The sequence below is a fragment of the Ictalurus punctatus genome, chromosome 12, assembly GCF_001660625.3.
Source record: "Ictalurus punctatus breed USDA103 chromosome 12, Coco_2.0, whole genome shotgun sequence".
Taxonomy (NCBI): domain Eukaryota; kingdom Metazoa; phylum Chordata; class Actinopteri; order Siluriformes; family Ictaluridae; genus Ictalurus; species Ictalurus punctatus.
Genome location: NC_030427.2, coordinates 19,326,369 through 19,350,973, shown reverse-complemented (window position 1 = coordinate 19,350,973; position 24,605 = coordinate 19,326,369). Strand labels below are relative to the sequence as shown.

Here is a 24,605-nt window from a genome sequence, read left to right as displayed (position 1 = left end):
AATATTTATTTTGTTGTGCCTCACTTGTTTTAACCACTACCTCACAATGAACACCCTTGTTTGAGTAATCCCTACTTTTTGTTACCTTACAAACTCACATAGTCCTTTCTCTTTCTGTTTTTACAGACGCAATTCCATGTTTTTGGTGAATATCTTGGCCTTGATCGGTGGAGGACTCATGGGGCTTTGCACTCTTTCCTCTTCTTTTGAGATGGTTATCGCTGGCCGCTTGGTTATTGGCCTCTTCTGTGGCCTTTTCACTGGTCTCACCCCTATGTATGTGGGGGAAATTTCACCCACTCCTCTCCGGGGAGCTTTTGGGACTCTACACCAGCTTGGCGTGGTAATAGGCATCTTGATTGCACAGGTGAATTATTTCACATGCTGCCATTGTGTTATTTCATACAGAATTTAAATAGTTGTCTTTCAAAATGTTCCTACTTTATTCATAATTCCACCCAAATACATAATTTAACTATGCATTACTGTGAATTTACTACAAAGCCATTTAAGCCTATAATCAAATTATTTTTAAGATGATTATTTCTCTTATTTAATGTTCAGAAAACATGACTGTCAGTGGCTTGTTTTCTCTACCAATCTGTCCCTCATTGACCTTGCTAACTTAATTCAAGCAAAGACAAGCTGTCTAAATTTTCTCTATTGCTAACATGCTAATTTTCTCTATTGCTGACATGCTAATTCTGTATATATGTAGGGATACACCGAACAGCCATAATATTAAAACCACTGACAGGTGAAGTGAATAACATTAATTATCTTGATACAATGGCACCAGTCAATGGGTAGGATATATTAGGCAACAAGTGAACAGTCAGTTCTCAAAGTCGATGTGTTGGAAGAAGGACAAATGAGAGAGTGTAAGGATCTAAGTAACTTTGACAAGGGCCAAATTGTGATGGCTAGATGTCAGGGCATCTCCAAAATGGCAGGTCTTGTATGGTGTTCCTGGTATGCAGTGGTTAGTACCTACCAACAGTGGTCCAAAGAAGGTTCACCGAACCGGCGACAAGGTCATGGACGCCTAAGGCTAATTGATGCATGTGGGGAGCGAAGTCTAGCCCATCTGGTCCAATCCCACAGAAGAGCTTCTGTAACACAAACTGCTGAAAAGTTAATGCTGGCTATGATAAAAAGGTGTCAGAACACAGTGCATCGCCGCATATGGTGCTGTATAGCCACAGACTGGTCAGAGTTCCCATGCTGACCCCTGTCTGTCACTGAAAGCACAAACAATGGGCACATGAGCATCAGAACTGGACCATGGTGCAGTGGAAGAAGGTGGCCTGGTCTGATGAATCACATTTTCTTTTACATCATGTGGATGGCCAGGTGCGTGTGTATCACTTAGCTGGGGAAAAGATGGCAACAGGATGCACTATGGGAAGAAGGCAAGCCGGCGGAGACAGTATGATGCTCTGGGCAATGTTCTGCTGGGAAACTTTGGGTCATGGCATTGATGTGGATGTTACTTTGACACATACCACCTACCTAAACATTGTTGCAGACCAAGTACACCCGTTTTTGGCAATGGTATTCCGTAATGGCAGCAGCCTTTTACAGTGGCAGTATAATACGCACTGTCACACTGCAAAAATTGTTCAGGAATTGTTCAGGACATGACAAAGAATTCAAGGTGTTGATTTGGCCTCCAAATTCCCCAGATCTCAATCCGATTGAGCATCTGTGGTATGTGCTGGACAAACAAGTCTGATCCATGGGGGCCCCACCTTGCAACGTACAGGACTTAAAGGATCTGCTGCTAATGTCTTGGTGCCAGATACCACAGCACACTTTCAGAGGGGACCTACACATTATTAGGCAGGTGGCTTTAATGTTATGGCTGATCGGTGTATATGTAAGTTTATGGGTGTGTCTCCAATTAACTTTTTGGCTGCATATAGATCTTTGGCCTGGAGTTTCTGCTAGGCTCAGATAAATTGTGGCCTCTGCTGCTGGCTCTGACTGTGATCCCTGCTGTACTACAATGTTTGCTGCTACCTTTCTGCCCTGAGAGTCCACGCTATCTCCTCATTAATCTTAATAAAGAAGAACAGGCTCGCAAAGGTAAAATCCTAACATGTGACAGTGGCATTGTCTCATTTATTATGTTTTTTATTCACTGATAGCGGCACTATCATTAATATTTATTATGTAGAGAAAATTTGCTGTTTGCATTAAATTGTTGTATTCTCCACCATTATATGTAATGAAAATTAGCTGTTAAATTGAGGTATTGTATTCTCCACCAAATATGCAGGAGAGACTAGCAGACCAGCTCAAAAGGGGAAATTTGGCTAATTTAGTATCTCTGATCAACTATTCATCCAGAGATAAGTTGAACTTAGTGTATTCATTAATTATACATTAGACAGTACCTCTGTGGCCACTAGCAATAATATCCTAACCACAGTGAAGCATTATTTGAAGAGCCTATAGCAAGACTTATAATTCAAGGCAGTGGAGATCGTAAGCAATAAGACACGTGTTTAAAACAGATGAAACATTATTGAACTATTCTGACACAGAAACTAATCTAACACATAAACACACACACACACACACACACACACACGCAAGCAGAGGTGAAAATAGTTTAACAGAGTGAATGAAGTTCAGTTATAACAAAAGATGTTATTTCACAGACCATGACCTGAACAAACCATCAATTTTATCAATCTAATTTCACATCTTTAGAAGGGCTTTAAACTTAATATTATAGGCACCAGTCTTAGCTAGATTCTGGGCTATTGCTTGCCTGTTGATGGGGTGTCCTCGTTACATCGTGGTGGTGAGGGGATTCCCGCAATGGTTATTTTTTCACCTGGTCGGCATTGAGTTGCGTCTCAGAAGACCAATCAGAATGCTGAACGGAACGGCGTCTAGTAGGAGGAAAGTTTTGAGAGCTGGTGGCGGGAGGTTTGAAAAGCTGGGGAATTCTAGGCTGGGTCTCCAGGCAGATTTTGTTTGGAGCCTTCCCACCACCTCTGATGAGCTGAGCGAGCAAAGAGGGGAAGAGAGAAGAGAAAAAGAGCGAGCAAGAACAGAGAGTTGGATTTGAAGTTTCTCTGGCTAGTCCCGGCCTTAAGGGTTCCAATCAACTAGAGATTGTCTTAGGGCAGCCATATGTAAGCCATATGCTCTGCCCATGATGTTTAATCAGTCTTTTGTCTCTGCAGATGGGTGGTTCCACACTTTTCATAATGTGTGGATTAAACTTTGTCCAAAAAACTAACATGTACATATAATGACATACTATCTGAATTTCCTTACTTTTATCTATCAGAAAATTATTCAACGAACACACACATGCCACACAAGACATATATTAACCGTTGTTAACACCCTACTAATATTAATACACAATAATCATACTAGTCATATTATACTAATACATGCTAAATAAATGAAACAATTAGTGGCAACTTAGTGGTTATAAATATGAAGAAATTGGAAGAAAATAGGTGATTACAGTGGTTTTAAAGATATATTGAGAGTTTTACAGTCATTGTCTCTTGTAGTGCTCTGATTGTGGAATGTGCTGAGTCAAAAAAGGAAGGGAGGGCTCCCTCCCTTTTCTCCCTGAAGTTATCACTTTATGGTTGAAGGACCTTGGATTTTATCTGTTGAGTAAGCAATCTGGTTTTTCAGAGTCCAAGAAAAGGACTTGTTTCTCAGCCCGCCTTAGGAAGATGTAAACAAATGTTTACCAGCCCAGGGTACATCCTGTTAAAATGTGTAAAATAAAACAAACCAAAAACAAAGTTATGAATTCCAAAAAACAGTGACAAGGTAGGACAAGGTATACTTATTCTGATGTTTGTAATCCATTTTCTGTCCCCGAAATGATCTGCTCCCACCACATGCCATATCTGTAGTAACTGGTTCATTCTTAGTTACTAGTCCAGTATTGCACCAGTACCAGGTTTCTCTTGCAATTTAAAGGAATATGGTCTGCAACTGCCCTAAACAGAAATGAGAGTCTCTGACAATAAGTATTAAACTATAAAAGAAAGACATGAATATTTGAAGCCCTAAGTGCAAAATAAACTTCCTCTTTGGTGCACACACAAGATTAAAACTAACGTCCTTGAGCAACAGCAGGTTATGACACTTCCATTGAACTCAATAAAGGAGCAACTTGTACTTTACTTAAAATGTCATCACAGGGACTTTTTATTTTATTTTTTTCCGATCTCACCACAAATAACCAGTAAATAAGATTCCTTATCATATGTTCAGTAGTTCTTTTCACAGTTGTTTCAAAAAATGGTCTCATGATTGGATATTTACATTTCCTTCTAACTGATGAAGATGACCCCTTCCTCTGCAGAAAAAAGTACAACCTACAGTACAGTAAAATAATATTTGGCAAGTTCTGTTATGTTAGAAGCTGACTAATGTTCCAGAATCCCAGCATAAACCAGTTTTAAAAATCCACACTATTACTTGGATGAAAGTAAAATGCAGGGGGAAAAATTGTACCCATCTACAAATATGTATGGTAGTTAAAGTTGCAGTGCTTTGCTTGTTGACAGACCACTTCAGAGTGACCAATTACTGTCTTTGGTGTAGTACATTAACTTTTAGCATTGGACATAATTTAACTTTGCAGATATCTAGCTGATTGTGATACTGAAAAAAATCTTTTGTGGAAATGGGAAATCTAGTACCATTCTGACTCTAAGGAGAACACTGTGATTGTGATGTGAATGGAAGTTAATGTTGTGTAGTGTAGGGACTCTAGGCTGCAGTGCGCTGAGCACAGACACACAGCAGGTGTCTTAGGTGAGAAATAGTGTCTTGAAGTGGGGGAAGGGAAGTGGAGTGAGGTGCTCTGGACGCTCTTGTTCGGTGCTGGGATCCCGGTATCACAGTTAAGTGGCGTTGTGGAGTGACCCAAGAGGTGTGCAGATCTCCAGGGGGTTCCCCATGGGGTTCTGGAGAGGCAGCCAGGGAGTGTAGTCTTCCTCTGATCCGGTTTCCAGGAGACAGAGAGAAAGGCATTAACAGAGTTACAGAAGTTATAGCTCCCCTGGCTGTTGGGGGAGAGCCCTTTTATACTCTTCCATCGGCTGCAAGATCGTGGTGAACTGCCGCTGTGATCATTAACCATCAGAAGTGTGTGTTTATGTAGCCCCGTCTTGCACCCACATGCTATCCAAAACAAAAGTGGTGCTGAAGCGGAGCTGTTCTTTCAGCACCGCGGCGGCAGTTGTGTGGGGAGCGCTTTTCTTTCTTTCTGCGCGGACCACTGGCCTGCCGTCACAGTAGCTACACAGTTTAAAGGAGCATGTTCCGAAATTATACTCATTAATTTAATCTTTGATTCATTCAATTATTGATTTGTTCATTTATTCATTAACCATTTTATCAACTGCCATGGATTCATCAAAGGGTTAAGATTTGTGTACCACAAACTGCCATTGTGGCTGTTACTGAGAAGCTTCTTGGCACTTCATTGGCCAAACTGTCATCAGTCCTGATCCTTCTTGACCCCTCAGCAGCCACAGACACTATTAATCAGGAGACTCTTCTGTCCACCACTATGATCCTTGGAATTAGTGTTCATAGGCTTCGTACCTAGAGATATAGTTATATCAGGTAGTAGGGTCTCCATATGCTTTATGCAGACTCTCCACTAGTTTCCCACAAGGCTCTGTTCTGGGTGCTCTTTTGTTCTCCTTCTATACCCACTTGTCCATAAGGTAATATCCATACATGGTTATTTTGTTGACCCCCAACTCATGCTCTCCTTTCCTACCTCAAACACTCATGGTTCTGCCTGCAATTGTTCAGACTGTAATTACAAGAAGTCTGTGTGACAGTCTGAGATGCAGGCAGAAACATGAGTGTTGGAGTGATGGCAGCTCATCAGCTGAAACTAAATCACAACAAGACTAAGTTGCTGTAAATCTTCCTGGATGACCATTGGATCACACCTTCTGACAAGCCCACAACCTTGCAGTAATTGTGGGCAACCAACTATTATTCTCTCCTCATGCTGCTATCCTGACTCGATCATGCCGGTTTCTCTTTTACAACATAAGGAGGATCAGACCTTGTCATCTCAACTGCATGTCATCTGACCCTTGCAACTGACAAAGAATTCAGCAAGACTACCCCCCACCCCAAGTTCTGCTCCATAACCCTATTGCTGCATTTGCTCCACTGGTTTCCTGTAGTTGGTCACATCGGTTTTAATAAAAAAAAAAAGCTCCTGCTTACCTGCAAATCCAAAAATCAAGCAGCTCCCAACTACCCAAAGGCAATTATCAAACCCCACTCCGCAGCACCCATCAAGCTTCTAGCACAACTTGGCTTTACCCACCATTCCGCAATATACAAGGAAGACATGCATCAAGACTTTTGACTGTACTGGCACCCAGGTGGTGGAATGAACTTCCCCTGGTTGTCTGAAAAGCTGAATCACTACTTGTCTTCAGACAAAGACTGAAGACTTTCCTCTTCACCAAGAAGGGTTTTGGATTGATGGTGTTCTTAGACCCTAACCTACTGTACTAACATGACTACATATTTATGATGGATACTACAAAGCACTTCTGTAAATGTTATATTGTGTCTGCTTGTGAAGTGATTCCAACACTTCAAGGTCTGTCTTGAAATCCAGTCAGCTCTAATTGACTGGATGTTAATAAATTGCGTCTGTACCACACATGAACAGACCTGATTCTGGAGTCTGGGTGATCACCAGATTAAATACAGTCTATCATCTATTAAATTTGATCATACGATGCATAATATTTGAAGCTGATTTAATTTACCACAACTATGTGACAAATTATATTAAAATTGAAAAAAGATTTAATATTTCAGATACATTCCAATTCCTTCTTCAGGCAAAATGAAACCCCTTGCACTCCTTAATAAACAGTCAGAATAACTAACCACTGGTTTCTGCTTCAGCATTGGTGCGTCTCCGTGGCTATGAGGATGTGTCAAAGGAAATGCAAGAGATGAAGGAAGAAGGTATAAAAATGAACATGGAAAAGAGGATGACCATCCCGGAGCTCTTCCGCACAGCTGTGTATCGTCAGCCGCTTCTCATTGCTATCATGATTCAGCTCTCCCAACAACTGTCGGGGATCAATGCTGTGAGTTATATAGACAGTAAAACACACCAGACATTCTAACAACTACTCTAGTGTGCACTTAAGTAACACCATTGTGCACTTAACTGTATTTCTTTCAGGTGTTCTACTACTCAACGGGTATTTTTGCATCTGCTGGTGTGACCAAGCCAATATATGCTACCATCGGAGCTGGAGTTGTGAACACTGTTTTCACTGTGGTATCTGTAAGTAAAAAAGCTTAGCTAAAACTGTTGGTACCAGAGGCGCAACCTGGGCTGGGCATTCAGGGCTGTAGGCCCAAAGATTTGTTCTTTAACCCCAAATAATTCTCCAATAATGGAGGCAAGACTAATCACACAGGGTTTACAGGAAAACACATGGTTGTACTCGTGTCTTACTGGCTGACAGATCTCATTTCTGCCAAACGCTAACTCACAGTCAGTGTGAGTGGAAAAATGGATATACTGTGATTTTTTAAAATTATTTTTTTAACCAGTAAAGGTTTTGAAAATGAAACACCAACATCCTCTCATGCTGAGCAGGCAAACAAGGTGTGTATGAGTTCCAAGTTAGGTGAACATGATATGAGCAGAGTATATGGACAGCTAGCACACTTTGCATGGAAGTGTAGCAACTAAATCCATACAGTGATAGCTTAGTTGTGCCTCCTGTTGGCTAGCGACACCAAACTAGCCTAGTAGAAAAGGTTTATATATTTTTTGTCTGGTAGTCCTACAAACAATGATAACACCCAAGGCAAGTTTAATGATTTAATGATTCAACTTTTTCTAATCATGTCATACTGTCATGTCACAGCAAACCAGTGACTATATTTCCCATCCTGCACTGCAGCCTACAAACATGGCCGCAATGGACCGCAATTCCCAGAACACTCACTTTCATTCTAATCATGCACACCTGCATCTAATCTCACACACAATCACACCACAGTTTAACAGGACTATCAAGGTATTCACTCTTTGCGAAGTATTGAGTGTTATCATCGTACCAAGCATTTGTATCCTTTTCTGCGGTTTGTTTCATAGTCTTTGATCTTATTTCTCTCTACATGCTTTTGCCTTGCCTGTTTCATGCCCATTTACAGATCGCCATACCCATTGCCTGATTTTTGACCATGCTTTTGTCTCATGAATTGGATTTGTCTGCCTGCCTCTCTTTAATAAAAGCTCTTATCTGCACTTGCATCCATCCTGACCTCCATTATGTGGATTACATGACATCTGACAGCTAAGTTACCACAGCTTCTATTAAACAAAACTTGTAAGAAAAATATGAGCTGAAAACATGTAAGAAAAATATGTTTCACTATTGACATGAGCATACTTACACACCTTGGTTAATTGGCCCAGTGCACATTTTTGTCCTTTGAGAAATCATTGAGATAACCCTTAGGTGTTTCAATTATTAATTTTTTTAATTAAAAAAAAGTCTTTATGCAGAGTAGAATTTCACAAATCTTAAATCTCGAGTCCAATTCAAGTCAGTCAAATTAAGTGCCAGCACCAGCAAGCTGAAACTGTCGGACCCTGTAGCACGGCCCTTAACCCTATGTGGCCCAGGGGCACCGTGTCATGGCTGACCCTGCACGCTGACCACAATGTAATGTATGTGCCAAAAAAGGCTTTCTTCTTTGTTTTTCTTTCAAGTTCAAGTCTGAGTTGAATCATGAGGTGGGCATCCATAAATTTGGGATTTAACAGAATTGCATATGGGGTGGTGTGGCTCAGGTGCTAGAGCAGGTTGTCCACTAACCGCAGGGTTTGATTCCTTTCCTACATGCTGAAGTGTCCTTGGGCAAGACACTAAACCCCAACACTGAAGATGCTCCCAATGGCAGGCTAGCACCTGTGTAGAACCTGTAGAACTTGTAGAACTGCTAAGAACCGCTAAGGTTAAAAGGCGCTATATAAGTGCAGACCATTTGCCATATTAATTCAGTTAGGTGAATAAGCTGAATAGGCTTTACTGAATAAGATATATGCTGAAAAGCTAATAAAGCAATATTGAAGCAGCTATATTATCACTAGACACCAGACAGGTCTTGGCTGATTGATCACACTTGGGTTAAGTAGAAAATCATGTGAATTAGATATATTAGCTATATTTTAAATAATTAAAATTGTGGAGAACATGTTTGTTAGTCTGTGGTTTTCACATCAGACTTCTTTTGCTTGAAGCTCTTCCTTGTTGAAAGAGCTGGACGAAGGACTTTACATCTTATTGGCTTGGGTGGCATGGCAGTCAGTGCCCTGGTAATGACCATCACCCTTGCATTGGTAGGTCCCATAGCCACTTTACTGATGTCACCTCTTTCATTTTCTTTTTCCAGTGACCAAGACCTGATTGTTATTGTCTCTGTTCCTGACTAGGACCACATCGAGTCTCTAAAATACCTGAGCATTGCAGCAGTGTTTGCCTTTGTGGCGATGTTTGAGATGGGTCCAGGACCCATCCCATGGTTCATTGTTGCTGAGCTTTTCTCTCAAGGACCACGGCCTGCCGCCATGGCCGTTGCAGGATGTTCCAACTGGACGGCCAACTTCCTTGTGGGCATAAGTTTCCCAAAGTTAAAGGTTAGTAATGTTACTTCTAATGCTAAAGCACCAAAGTATGGGAAAAAACACTACTAAAAAAGCATTGTGTAAATTACACACAACCACATTAGACGTTTCGAAAAGACAAAAACCTCAAAACTAATCAGCCTTGTTCAGTGCCACAAATGCAAAAATATTTGTTTAATATGACATTTTCAGTGTAACCTGCTAGGAGCAGGGTTTAGGAGCAATCATTCCAGTTTTCCAATTTTGTGCAATCGTTGCTTGGGTAGTGTACATCTGAATGTAGAGTTGTATCACAGACTGTTCAAACCTTCTTTAATGTTCTCTTCATATGCTGTGTACTGTGGCACAGTGAAATCCTTCCTGACTGGCACCATCCAGAAGAACAAATTTGATACAATGATCTGCAAATAGCCATGCAGTCAAGGACTATGTTTGCATTGGCATTACTACACATTTAGCACAGTGGATGTCTAAAGCTGCTTAGAGACTACATTTGTGAGGTCAATACAATGGCAGTGGACACATAGCTGTTGTTTGTCCTCAGCATCCAGGGAGCTTAGGCGAGGGAAGAAAAAAAACGTCTCAAATGAGTGAAAGAGGGTTTAGTGCAAAAGACTCAACTCTAACCCCAGTAATTAGCAATCTGGCTAACATAGTACACTAGCTATGAACAGTGTCTTAACATGATAGCAGACTTAGCGTCAGGCCTGCTGGTTCACTAGACAATGAGGCATAGGAAGATCAGGTGATAAAGTACAGTGGTCCAGCTAACATTACAAGCTCAACAGTGGACAGCGGTGGTATATTGAGGTAGACCACTTAGCTATGTTATGCACAATAATCAAAAGGCTGCCTGTCAGAGGGCTCAGAGACAAAGCACTGAGGGAGGCATCTGTATGCATGTTAGCAGAATCTAGCTTATTTCACAAGCTCAGTAGTGGCGAGTGCGGTATGGCGAGGGAGTAATTCTGACCACTCACCCACAAAACTTCACAAAAGCTCTGAGCAAAGAACTGATTGTAGCTAACTCCTGGACAGTGCAGGAGTAATAAATAACTTGCTAACCAACTCAAGCTAGTAGCCACAATGTTCTGTATGGCTCCAAAAAATGGAGCCTGAAGATATTAATGCAGATGATAAAAGGTCATAGGAGTCCAGATTATCTGTAGCTCTGATAGTCACAAACTGTTACACTCCAAGGTCCATAAGGACTGATGTATATGAAGTGAGAAGAACAATGGGACCAATGGTCTTTAAACCAAATACTGCGTCATCTGGTATCCAGATTATTCTCAATGGTGGTTATGAGAGGTGAAATACAAGCACCAAGCTATTGGTACATTTACATAAAGCGCATTTAGTAGGTGTTCCAGAACAAAGGTTGGATGCACCCTATTATTATTTGTGCAATATACTATATAATATTTTAGGACTCTGTAAGATGCTCTGGTTTTGTTATTTGGAGGATTGTTAACAAGCTATGAATCTTACTTTACAGGAACTGTGTGGACCATATGTTTTCATTATCTTCATGATCTTCCTCATCTTCTTTTTCATCTTCACATACTTCCGTGTTCCTGAGACCAAGGGCCGGACCTTTGAAGAGATTGCTCAAGGCTTCAGTGGTGCTCCGCCTCCTCCAAGCACCAGTGTACAGGAGGTTGATGCGGTCACAGTGCCTACCACTATAGTCAAGGAAAAAGTCCCATTGGTGGCGACGAATTCTGAAGCGAAGGAGAAGAGAAGTTCCTCTGGGAGCATTTCTAGAGAAGCTGTGAATGGTGAGGAGAAACCTGAATCTGCTACACAACCACTGGTTACATCTACTACAGATGTAGTAAAAAGTATTTAGTTAAAATTGAAGATTTTTTTTATGTTAGATATAATTTTACACTGTCCACAGTGTCAGTAAAATGTATTGAAGTCATTTTTCTGTTTTGATGGAGCTAGTGCAATGAAATCCTGGTGAATTACTTATAGTAATATTGGACTGGACTGGACTTTATTTTGAATTAAGTTTCCATCACAATGCACATATTATACATAATGAAACCTAGTTTAGGTTTAAACTCAAATAAGGAAGTGATAGCTAATTTTAGTATTTGTGATCCTGAAAAATGATCATTTTAGGCACCACTAATCACTAAATATCATAATTAACTGTTGATATCCAAAAAGCAGTTTGAAAAAAGTATATAGGAGTTGCTATAGTTGCTGATTTAATAGTGGTAAGCACTAAGTAGTAATGCTTGCAACTATAAGTACATAATTATGACAGATAGTATATAATGTGGCCTCTACAAGTGCAACTTCATTCAAAGTAATTGTTGCCTCCAACAAACAATTAATCCAATGTATAGGTAATCTAAAATTCCTAGACATGAACATAACAGATGTTTTTGAAAAATGGGGGGGGGGGGGGGGGGGGGGCAGACAATAATCAGGTTTCCCGATGTTTTGTTAAATGTTCTTGTGCCATACCAATTTATTGAGTAGAGATTACAGATTAGAGCAGTTTGTGTTTCAGAAATGAGTTAAATCTAAACTGCACCTTGCTTGCTTAGCCCTACTTTATTTATTTATTTATTTATTTATTTATTTATTTATTTATTTATTTATTTATTTATTCTATTTGTTTGTTTGTTTATTATTGATCTGTTTATGAAATATATTTTAAGTTTTGTTGTGTGAAATATTGATATAAAATATTGGTAATATTGATATATTGATATATTTGTGTAAAAATAAAACATTTCTTTATTTCTGTGCACTTTTAAGGTCCAAGAGAGAGTTTAAAAATATAGTTTTTTCCTGTCTTAATGTCAAAAATGTGATATAGTACTATATGTCCTGTACCGAGGTGATCCTTTCTTGTCAAAATGATGTGCAATTAATGTATATGATTTTTCTCCTTGAAGGCCAAATTAGTGTGTTTTAAGTCTATGTATACTTGTAACAGTGTTCTCAGTCTGAATGCATCAAATCCGGGGGCTAATCGACTTTATGTTTTGAGAAATAAAATTAAGCCTAAAAATAAGAAAAAGAAGCCTAAAATAGAACTGTATGCTGGTGTGGGAGAGTGTGGCAGAAGACTCGAGAGACAGGCGGAATTTTACCTGAGCTCCAGGCTCACGTTTATTCAAACCGGGCTTTTCATTGTACTTTCAAAACACAACAGAAACAACAAAAAACACGCCGCTTTTGCTCCATCAGGTTAAAGTTCATGCTTCATGGCATGTGTACATGGGTGTGTGTATGTCTCGCAAGCTCTGCCAAGCAGACTCACACTCTGTCTCTTTCTCTCGCTCGTGGGCTATGGAAAAAACAATGAAAATACAAAAAGACAAATAAATTTGGGCTTATGTTACCTACCAGTTCAACCCACCTCCTCTCCGTCCACAGCTGATGCTTGACCAGGCCCCCGCCACCCCCTACCCCCTGACTCCTGTGGACCACCTCAAATTTGAATGGCTGAAGTGCCAGACACCAATGAGTGATTGGCGTGTTGGCGTCATTCATACGGTGGAGCCATTGGAGTGGGGCAGGATCGGAACACAGGGTGAAAGGGCACCCCAGTAGGCAGTATCGAAGGGTGAGGACTTCCCACTTGATGGGCAGACACTTCTTCTTAATGGTGCTGTACCTTGTCTCCCTCAGAATGGGAAGCTCCTCTCCCTCCACCACCTGGGACAAAACAGCCCCCAACCCTCTGTCCGACATTTCAATCTGCAAAATAAAAGGGAAAGAAAAGTCAGGAGAATGCAACAGTGGGCCCCCATATAAAACCAGATCTGGCGCCCCTTTTTAGTGAGGTCAGTCAGTGGGCTGGTGACATCCAAAAAGTTAGGAACAAACATTCAATAATGGCCAGCCAGCCCCCGAAACTGCCTCACGCCCTTTTTGATCTTGGATATTGGGCAGGCCTCAGTCTCTGCTCTAGCCCAAGTGGAAGACCAGATATCGTACTTCTAACTGCAACCTTCATTGGGTTTGCTGTGAGTCCTGCCTATCTCAAGGATCTCAGGACCGCCATTAGATGTTGTAAATGCTACTGCCAATCATTATTATAAATGATTATGTCATCCAAGTAAGTAGCAGCATATGCATTGTGTGGGCAGAGGATTCTGTCCATTAGATGTTGAAATGTCACTGGGGCTCCAGATAACCCAAACAGAGGGGTGACAAACTGGTGTAACCCAAACAGACTGGAAAAGGCAGTTTTTTCACAAATATTGGAAACAAGGGAATCTGCCAATACACCTTAGTTAAATCCAGTGTTGAATAAAAGCGAGCCACGAATAACCGGTCAAGCAGTTAATCAATGAGAGTTAATCAATGCGGATGGGCATCATATTTAGACACCACATTGACTTATCTAAAGTCCACACTAAAAACACCCAGCTGCTCTAGTCACTGTGGGACTACGTGATTACTCCCATGTTGAGCATAGCCTTGAGTTCATCCCAAACCACATTTTTTTGTGTGTTCAGGCAACCTGTATGGGTGGCTGTGTAAAACCACATCTGGAGGAGTCTCAATTTGGCTAGCAGGGATTTTTCCATGGTGGCGTTGGAGTCTACTTTAAAACCAAGGTTTCAGCGTACTTTCAAAACACAACAGAAAACAACAAAAAAATTTGTGTCTTTCGCTCTGTCAGGTTCAATATCACGCTTCATGGCATGCTTTATAATAACGCTTGCTCGTGCGTTATTGAAAAACTCTGAAAGTACAAAAAGACATACATAAATAAACTCGGGCTAGTAAGGCACAGGTGAGAATCATCACGTGTTACCTGCCAGTTCGATCCGCCACCTCTCTGTCCACAACTGACGTTTGACCACACCGCTGCTGCAACAGGAACCAAATCAATTTTTTTTTCATTATTATTATTAGTAATGATATGCCATAGAACAGGGGTGTTATCCACTGTTTTTATCCAGAAAGGGCCAGTATGGCTGCAATCTCCAATCAACTATCAAGTGTGCCTCCAATTTGGCTGTAATAAAAACTTGCAGCCACATCAGCTCTTTCAGGATAAGATCGAAGACCCTACCATAGAATGTAAAGAAAATATTACCAAATATTACTCATACATTGTAATCACCAACCTGCATTAGTGGCTTCACTGTAAACACCATTTCATGTGCAAAGCTATAGAGGTATTTTGTTATAAATAAATATTTTAAACATTTTAAAGTAAATTTATCCATATTTAAATTATTATCAATGTTTTATCTTGATTCCTCTTCTGCTTCTAGACAAATATTAAGAGAGTATATAAGTAGAAAGAATATACATCTTAACATATTTTTCCCTTCACAGTGAAACAGTCAACATTTCTGAAGTTTTGTGTGTGTAAAAGATTGTCCCTCTAATCACTGGATAAATAAATAAATAAAATGATTGTGAATTGTTGTAATAATTATTTGCGCATAGCTGTAATTGAGTAAAATACAACAATAATGTATTAAAACAGAAAAGCTGTTTCCAGCTTTAACTGGAAGGTTAGGTTTTAGGTTGTAAATTAAGCAAGAAGCATTTCTTTGTGTAACTACAAATATTTATTTATTTATAATATTAAAGGGGTATGAATATCGGGGGGGGGGGGGGTGTGAAAACTTTCAATGTCTGAAAACTGTAATTTCACATGATGCAGTATTTAACATAAACGGTGCCATTATACAGCAATCATTTCCTAGAACCTTCCCACCACACTAGCACAGATACTATATGCGAAGGAACCCAAAAAAGGCCCATAAGGAGGACTGTCTTCTCTTAGAATGGCAAAGGCTATAGGCTAAGACAAAAATAAACATAAACATGTAATATGTAATAAATAAACAATTAATTAATAACATCATTCCCTTGAAGAGAACAAAAATGTATCCCTATGACCGAACTACTGATTCTTGCACTTGTTTTGTACTTTTCCTTAACTTCATTAACTCCAAAGTATTTCTGTTATTATTTTATACCTCTTGCTTATTGTGACAAGGTCATATTGACTGTGATGCCAAATCAGAAAAACTGATTTTATCAACCCGTTTTGCACATTCAGAGAGGATCTGAGAGGCAACACTTCCAGTATTAAGGCTCGCTTTATGTCCTTACAGTATTACCAAACCAGAGATGTGACGCCTGCACTACTTTTACGGTGTTTGTTAAACTTCATTTTAGGAAGTCATTACAAAACATTTGAGCCTTTGTTATCCATATAGTCTACGGTTAGGATAGTAATAGAAGGTTGTGTATTTTCAGGTATATATAAAAATACACTGAGCAGACTTTTTTCACAAATTAATGCAGGTACAAAACACCAGAGCTATTATTACTACTAGTTAGCATGCTATTTCCAAACAAAAGACAATCTACTTCATCAGCAGGCAAGTAAAACACCTTATTAACTGCTTAATCAACACCAAGAGTAAAAGAAATACCACTAACTGGTAACTGTGACAGAATAGCAACCTTAACACCCATCAAGTCACTTCTTTCTAAGTAGATGTGGGGTTTTTACACCTGTCTTTTTTTAATTAATGGTAGAAAAAACTTGATTGACAGATTCCTCAGTCGGCAACCACAGGTCATCCAAGTGACCATGAGAGGGACATTTCTGGAGGGACGTGATAAACTGAAGCCTTTTTACATTTGTCCACATTTGAAATGTTGAATAGAATTAATGTCATAAGCTCCCTTCTTAGAATTGAGTATCATGTCTTTTTTGTCACTCTTTTCTACCTCACTTGCTTTGCCCAGGTGTTTTATTTTAACCTGTGTGCATCTCTACTAATGTGAACTTAATGTGAACTTAAATGTCATAATACAATACCATATTGTGCAATTGCAGACAGGCAAGAGATGGCCAGGCAGGAAGCCAGAATTAGGGCACAGCACAAACATCCGCACTCTAAACGGTAAATGATGCATCTTTTTTAGAATGCAAAAAGTCCTTGAACAGCATGTTAAAGCATGATCTATGGAATGGTCATTTTGTCCTGAGGTATTTGCATCCTCCTGAGATATGATTCATCTCAAGATATTCATTTGTTCCTGAGGTATTTTCCATCCATTGCTGATTTTGTGCCGGAAATTCACTTCAATCTAAGGATTTCAACACCAACTGCTCAACTTACATTTGGAATAAACTTCTGAGAGTTAAAATGAATCATGGTGGAGTTCAGTCTAGTTGTACGCCTGGGCTAATTCAATTCCCTCTCAAATTCCCTTCTTGTCCTACTTGGGAAACCACAGAAGACCGAGAAGATGACAGCGGGTATGGGCCAAATGCAAGAGCTTAGAACAGCTGCCTCACATGTAGAGACAGAGTCAGTGGCTTCTCTAAGCTTAAAGCACGTGTTGGAAGAGATTGCTGATAGAATTCTGAACGTCAGAGTGTTTCATGCATTCTACATAACAAACATAACTATGTGGCCAAATGTATGTGGACGCCTGACCATGACTCTGATTATGTGAGCCTTCCCCAAATCTTTGCCACAAAGTTGGAGGCACATGACTGTCTCTAATGTCTTGGTATGCTGTAGCATTACAGTTTCCCTTCACTGAAACTAAGAGGCCCAAACCTGTTTCAGCATGACAATTCTCTTGTGTACAAATCAAGCTCCTTGAAAGCATGGTTTTCCAAGGTTGGTTTGGAAGTGGAGGCTGTTATATCAACAAAGGCAGGGCCAACTCTGTATTTATGCAATGCCTTTGTAATAAGATGCTCAAGAAGCACATACTGGTATTATGGTCAGGTGTCCATATTCTTTTGGCCATATACATTGTGTACCTGATCATACTAATCAATGATGCACCGGGATTATTGGCATTATCTGGGATTCATTAATACATTTCTAGATTAGGTGTGGCTTCCCTATTTCATTCATTCATTTAATTCATTCAGATATTAATTGGTGAAATACACCAAACTTTCAAGTCTAGTGCATTCTTAAGGTATTAACCAGAAAACTTCTGTATTGACAGCCTCTTAATCATAGTGAACAGTAAATAATCATGCTGTATTATTTATCATACAATAACCATTAGTTTGATAAACAACTGAAATTTCTATAAAAATTTCACAAGATTGTGGTCATGGGATGAGAATTATGTGGGACTGTTTTAGGCACAACAAGTGAGAGAAAATGTCAGTGGCTTGATTCACTTTGTCCCTTTTACCGATGACATCCATGGGTGATGTGCATCCAATTTACTATGAGTTAATGTATCCACAGTGCCAATAATATCCATATGTGTAACTTTATAACTAGGATTGTCATATAAAAAATATGAATCAGACATGAAGGACTAAAATCTAAGTAAAAGAACAGCATGTAATTGCAGTGGACTAGACTGAGTGAGAAGTATTAGGCCATTACAATCTCCTCTACATGATCTTGTTTTGTAAAGCACATTTGCTATTTTAATCTTGTCACATGGTTATTCATTATTACTGCCACTGTTCAAGTTCAAGAATTCATCTTTTTATATATAACTTTGGTTTCAGTATGTGTTTTACTATACTGTCCTGTACAGTACTAATGTCTAGCAAGACATACTTCCTGAGTATGAAATTTTGTGTCTTGTTCCAATTTTTTGTTTGAATGTAGAAATAAACAAACAACACAATGTTTTTTCTTAAAACAACTTCTTGAAACAACAATATCCTATAATGTCTGTAAAGTGCTTCCTCAGTAAACACAACTTTCTTCAATAAATACACTTAAATATTAAATAGAAAACTTCCAGATTTGCCAGAAAAACATAAATAGATGCGTTTGGTCAGCTGTGAAATCTGTATGAGACAAAAAGTGTAAAAACATGTTAAGTGTAAAAACAATTAATTTTAACAAAAAAAAATCTTCAAAGGCAGAAATAACTGGCCACTGTCTAATTCTTCCAGATCCAACACTGTCACATTTTTAAATATAGCGGTGTCCTTCTTCTTGGTAGTGGCCTCTCTTGTCATCAGTTGTTTGCTTGTAGATAAGGACCTGTAGAGCTCTAAGATACCAGTTACAGAAGTCCAGTAGTCTCTTGTGAATTACTGCAGATGTCCTGTATATGTCCCAGGCAGATGTAAGAGGAGGCATGGAGAGAAGAGTATTTTGTCCAGATGAATTTGTCTAAAAAGAAATAATGGAAATTAGGGGAGAATTCACTTTCAGTTCACCACACAATTTACCATTATTTAAGCTGTCTGCTCATAACCTGTATTAGGTTAATCATTGAACCATCTTTCAATGCCTTTAGGTAAATTTCCTTAGAGACCAGAAAACAGGTATATAAGAGGCCATAACTCCTTAGCAGTAGTTTTGAGGTATAAGATCAAACACAATTTTTATTCTTTCACTCTATGACTTCAAAAAAGTCAGAAAACACAACAGCAAGAAGAAGATAAACTAAAGTTAAGAATGACTGACTACACTGTGTGTGTATATATATATATATATATATATATATATATATATATATATATATATATATATATATATATATATATATATATATATATATTCTTATGATCCATTTTAAGATTTTTACATTAATGATTCACTTCATTTAATATTCCAACATGTGATGATATTACATATAATGCATAGTGGTGACTATGTGCACTATCTTGTACTTCTTCTACCTGTTACTTATAGCTGTATATAGAATGTCCTGCATTAAATTAACTTGGCAGCTACTCCAGAATTGTACCTCTTACCTGTATTTGTTCAAGCATGCTGATAGACTGGATTTCATCTGCAATTTCCTTGATTTTATTTGACACCAAACCTGATTGGTTGTGCCAGTACAGCAGCCAGTCAAAGTGCAGCTTGAAAGAGTGGAGGCCTGAAGAGAGCTGTGATAGGGTGCTATTTTCCTTTTGGGTGTAAATGAATAATATATTAAAATGGAATATGTATGAAAAAACATCACGTATCTGAAGCTTGTAACCCTCTCATTGCCAAAATGTGAAAGCAAATGAAGATAATGTTGTCCAAATGTACTGAAAAATCTACTCTTAATGTAATTATATAAAACTGAAACTAAAACTAAATAATCTGGAAATGTAATAGCTGGTACCATGTATCCTGTTCTATTCTGTTTAATATCTATGTGAGCATTTACAATGAAATGTTTACATTATGTTGAATAGGTCTTACCGTCACTGCTGCTAGGTCTCGTGGCCTGAAGTTTAAAGTAGGCAGAGAAGTAAGGTTGTGTTCGAAGGGTAGACTGGTGTCAAGGTGGTGCTGATAAATTACAATACATATAGTCAGTGAGATTAGGAGAGAAAGTTACATACAGAGGCCCAGTTGTTAAAGTTGATAAATACAAGTTGATAAATACAGTATGCAGTCATCATTTGGGTCCTGGGAATGCTCTCAATACAGACTTATAATAACAAATAATAATTCCTTAGATTTATTTATCGCTTTTCTAAGCACTCAAAGCGCATTATATTGTATGGGGGGAAAATCTCCTCAAGCACCACCAGTGTGTAGCAGCCACCTGGATGATGCGACAGCAGCCATAGTGCGCCAGAAACCCCACCACACACCAGCTGTTAGTGGGCAAGAGAGGAGTGTGATGTAGCCAATTTAGGGATGGCAATTATTAGGTGGCCATGATAGATAAGGGTCAATGGGGCAATTTTGCCAGGACACCTGGGTTATACTCTACTCTTTACGAGAAATGTCCTGGGATTTTTAATGACCACAGAGAGTCAGGACCTCAGTTTAACGTCTCATCTGAAAGATGGTGCTGTTTTTACAGTATAATATAGTAAAGCACTATAGGCACTAAGACACAACAAAGAATGTACTTTTTAAAGAAATTCTTATCCTTTCATGTCCACAAAAAAATGCCCCAAATGTTTTTCTGTGCTTTTATTGAAAGTGTTCTAACCTTCTGCATCATTTGTTGGTTTGGAAATGCTATGGAGGCACAGAAACAGTCTGTTAGAAAAACGATAATAATGGCCAGTAAACTGCTAGAGACTAAGTTATCAAGTATGGAATGTATCTACAGAGAGAGAGTAATGAATAAGGCAAACAACATTGTAGGTGACAAGAGGCACCCCCTTGCCTCTTCATTTGTATTGCTGCCGACTGGGTGACAGTATTGCCTCCATCTATTCACTAAAAATAGATGAAAATTTTCGTTTGTTCCACAATCCATAAAGATTTTATACAGGTAATATACATAACGATAAGTGGGATATTCAGATGGTTTGGCCAGTCTATCTCTAGCAAGGTGCAAGGTATGTGTATGAGAATGTTATGTTGGTTACTTTGTGATGTTTATGATAAAATGCCTTGTGATTGTGCTGCAAACCAATTTTCCCACAGGGACAAATAAAGTAATCTACTACTCTAGTGTCCCCATCACTATACTGGAGTATTAAGACCCACACAGACCACAGGGTGAGCACCCCCTGCTGACCTCTCTAATACCACTTCCAGCAGCAACCTTAGTTTTCCCCAGGAGGTCTCCCATGCAACAAACAAATCATTTGCACCAAATTCATAAGAACGATTTAGTAATCATAAAAAAAACGTACTGAAACCACATTAAACTTACCACAGCCCTTTGCACTATATTTATCAGCCGACGCATCTTCTGAGACAGCTTTGTCAGGCTGTCTTTGCGATGTCTCATTGGGGTTGGACGAGACATTGCTAAGACAGGAAGTTCCACCAGTAGCAATAAAAATAACACGCAGGAGGACTCGGGTAGTACTGTCATCAAAGGAAGAGAAGAAAGGATTTTTTTTTTTTTTGGATAGTCCAACATGTAATTTTAACAATTACCTTTCATCTATCCTGATTCAGCACATTTTGAGCAAGTGTTCCAGTCCTTCAAATGCTGATATAACTGTGTTATTACTAAGGTGTGGCATAGAGAGAGCTTTTTTTTTTATATATATTTAAAAAGCAAATCAGAGCAGACTTGCTGCTGCAACAGATTTTAGCAACAGTTATGGTTACATAAAAGTGCCATAGTCACAATTTATGTGGCACAAAGTGGTCTCATTCTTTTGGAATTTTCACCCTTAAATTTATGTTGTGCAAGATGTACTTACAAGGTATTTCAGTTGCTTCAGGGCTTTAATGGCTTTGTAACTGATGAAGGTACCCTTGTGCTGACCTGGTTATGATACACACATTACGCTTTTCTGAAGAAGGAAGTGACTCGTCTGACATCATTCTTAAATTTACTGTAAATGTCTCTCTGGCAACTCTGGCATGGAGACCAAGTGATGTATATTCTCCTTTATATCAGGGTTGTCCAATGTTGTCCACAATGAGTGCAAGCTTTCCTTCCAATCAAGCAAGAGACACACCAGATTCCACCTGTTTAATCAGCTGATCCTGGATTTCAACAGATGTGGCTTCTGCTTGAATGAAAACCTGCACCCATACTGGCCCTTTCTGGATAGGATTACTATATATATACAGAACGCCATGGAAAGCACAATGATGCAAAATGAGGCTATTTGTACCCTGAAATCTGAAGTCAGATTTCTAAAGTCAGATATGGTTAGAGATTGCTTAAAACATTTCAAATGTATCCGTGTTAAAATATTTCATTCTGGTATTCTGAAAATGGCCACCATTTGTAACAAACCTCTTCAGATAGCATTTGTTTTTTACTTTCTGAACTATAGTTCTTAATGCGGCTAAGAGGAGAGACATAATAGCCAATCGCACTTAAATGGCATTGTAACTTTCCAAGTTATACCACAGACTGCCATAAGGCCAAACATCCAGGAAACTGTCATACACAAACAATTAATGCTAACATCAGACTTGTTTGATGTCTGGTTCAGCTCTTAGGAACATTAAACACAAATGAGCCATGGTCAAAGTTAGTATGATGAGTACAGGCCTTGAATTGAATTGAATCTGTCTAACAGATTACTGGTTTAATTCTTTTAATAGGTTCTGTTAGTGTTAACCTGATAGGAATTTTGTGTATTAATGTGTTCTTTATATACAGAAAAAGCCATTTGTTGCTTAATAAATGGATGCTCACAGGCAAGACAAGATTTTTATTTTTAATGTATGTCACAGCAATGCTAGAACACAGTTGAACTAACTGTAAGATCTAATTGTCTGATAAATTCTAGTCTGTGTTATTTCCTGTAGTCTTTGATGCGAGTAAACTGCCTCTACTTCACTGGAAATAAACAAGTCCCTTCCTGTGATTTCCAGTGATAACAGCATCTCACCTCTCTTCACACAGTTCTGAGAAAGTGCTAGCCTCAAGTACATTCATCAAGTGAAAGTATGTATTTATTGACTACAAATTCTACACATCTGGAAACAATTTTCTTCACATAAATTTTTACATTTTATAAAATGTATTAACTTTGATTGAAAATTTTATTAACACCATAGTTTTTAAATTATGTTTAAAAAAAAATTAACCTGTGTTGTACAGATTTAGCCTTAGAATGAACTTACAGTTTCTATCAACATGCAATAGCCATTAATAATCAGCTTCCGAGTCATTATGCTCTTATGCTGACAGGTCAATATCCAGGCAATGCAGCACTTTTCAGTTAAAGTACTTTTCAGTGAAAGTCCACTCAGACAGTCATTGCTATGGAAATTTCAAGGTCAGTTTTAAAAACATAACACTGTCTGAATAAACTGTGAATATTATTTAAAGATCCCATGACTAAGAAGTTCTATGAATAAACATAAACATCATCGAAATTGAATAAAAAATTTCTTGTATCACTAGTTGGATATCAATTACTGGTTTTCTTTCAGATTGCAATATGTAGCAGAAATAAATGATAAAGTTAAAGTTTACAGAGTGCTTAATTAAAATATTAGTCAGGACAGTGATGTACTCACACACAAATTCTATCATGAGCATGAGACTGTGTGGACACACACACACACACACACACACACACACACACACACACACACACACACACACACACACACACACACACACACACACACACACACACACACACACACACACACACACACACACACACACACAGCAAAGACCTAAGAGTCTTATGATAGAATGACGACGGAATCATATAGAGGGTACAAAATAAACTTACATTTCATGGCTATCCCAAACAATCTAGCAGTAAACTGGGGCTCTGACAAGCACACAATCTATCACACAACTAATGTTTAGAGTAGTGTAAGAGTTCCCATTTATAGTATGACTATGACACACTCTTTTGCTCTGACTCATTCTGTTCATTCACAAAAAATACACCCACATTCATCCCCCCCAGCCCCTCGCCCCCGCCCCCACCCCCAAAAAAACAACAAAAAAAAAACGTATTATCTTCTTTTAAAGAACTTAATTAATCAGTTTTCAGTACTTGTTTTTGCTTTACTTAGTTTGTTGTTGTTGTTCTGTTCGGTTTCAATGAGTAGTGTCCTTTCTAAAGTGCAATATCAGCAAAATATCACATTTTTTTGAACGCAAAGTGATCATACAGATTAAAGGTAAAAACACTTTCTAATGTAATCAAGTCTTGCATGTCAGTATGGGAAAAAATCACATAAGCTTAGACATCTCTAAGAAAACATCGCTTACCTCCCTATATCATCACACACAGAGACCGGCTGGTAGTCTGACAGTACATACAGTATGAGAAATCTTTAGGACACTTATTACCTAACACTAGATCAATGTCAAGTTAAAGGTACACATTCAGAGATATGAGAACATATGGCAGTACAAACTATTCCAGCAGTATTTAAAAAATGAATAACAGCCTCTCTTTTATTCTTTCTGTTAAAAAAACAAATGCCACAGTCTCCCCCGGCTGCTCACTGTCTTCTTCATCCCCACATCAACTACTCGACACCCTGTGACACATCCGCCAGATATTTCAACTGAGACACTTACACACACACACACATGCTCT

The 24,605-nt window shown here is 38.8% G+C and overlaps 2 protein-coding genes across 3 annotated transcripts in view; one reads left to right on the top strand and one right to left on the bottom strand.

Annotated features, from left to right (window-relative positions):
* slc2a3a (solute carrier family 2 member 3a) overlaps positions 1–15,107 on the top strand; it is a 29,503-nt gene extending 14,396 nt beyond the window's left edge. Inside the window, exons 5-12 of the mRNA XM_017482509.3 lie at positions 127–367; positions 1,926–2,088; positions 6,949–7,136; positions 7,235–7,339; positions 9,314–9,412; positions 9,506–9,709; positions 11,196–11,478; positions 14,188–15,107. Coding sequence (XP_017337998.1) covers positions 127–367; positions 1,926–2,088; positions 6,949–7,136; positions 7,235–7,339; positions 9,314–9,412; positions 9,506–9,709; positions 11,196–11,478; positions 14,188–14,282 — 1,378 coding nt within the window. The 3' untranslated portion in view covers positions 14,283–15,107. The remainder of the gene's footprint in view (positions 1–126; positions 368–1,925; positions 2,089–6,948; positions 7,137–7,234; positions 7,340–9,313; positions 9,413–9,505; positions 9,710–11,195; positions 11,479–14,187) is intronic.
* A 3,154-nt stretch (positions 15,108–18,261) lies between these two features.
* On the bottom strand, positions 18,262–23,897 carry il11b (interleukin 11b). Of its 2 annotated transcripts, XM_017480829.3 has the most exons (6): positions 23,781–23,867; positions 21,774–21,838; positions 21,272–21,429; positions 19,852–19,941; positions 19,410–19,568; positions 18,262–18,822 (listed from the first exon to the last, which is right to left on the bottom strand). In XM_017480829.3, the coding sequence occupies exons 3-6, from the start codon at positions 21,365–21,367 to the stop codon at positions 18,619–18,621; spliced, it is 549 nt and encodes a 182-aa protein (XP_017336318.1). In that variant the 5' UTR covers positions 21,368–21,429; positions 21,774–21,838; positions 23,781–23,867; the 3' UTR covers positions 18,262–18,618. The 2 variants fall into 2 exon arrangements, with proteins under 2 accessions (XP_017336318.1, XP_017336317.1); XM_017480828.3 differs by lacking the exon at positions 21,774–21,838 and having other exon boundaries at positions 18,264–18,822; positions 23,781–23,897.
* Between the last annotated feature and the right edge of the window lie 708 nt (positions 23,898–24,605).

What these genes read in the sequence shown, in the direction of transcription:
- il11b (XM_017480828.3), bottom strand. An exon ending in ATATAGTGCAAAGGGCTGTG is followed by an intron (nt 19,942 to 21,271) that starts GTAAGTTTAATG and finishes GTAATTTATCAG; the next exon opens with CACCACCTTGACACCAGTCT. An exon ending in GAGACCTAGCAGCAGTGACG is followed by an intron (nt 19,569 to 19,851) that starts GTAAGACCTATT and finishes TACACCCAAAAG; the next exon opens with GAAAATAGCACCCTATCACA.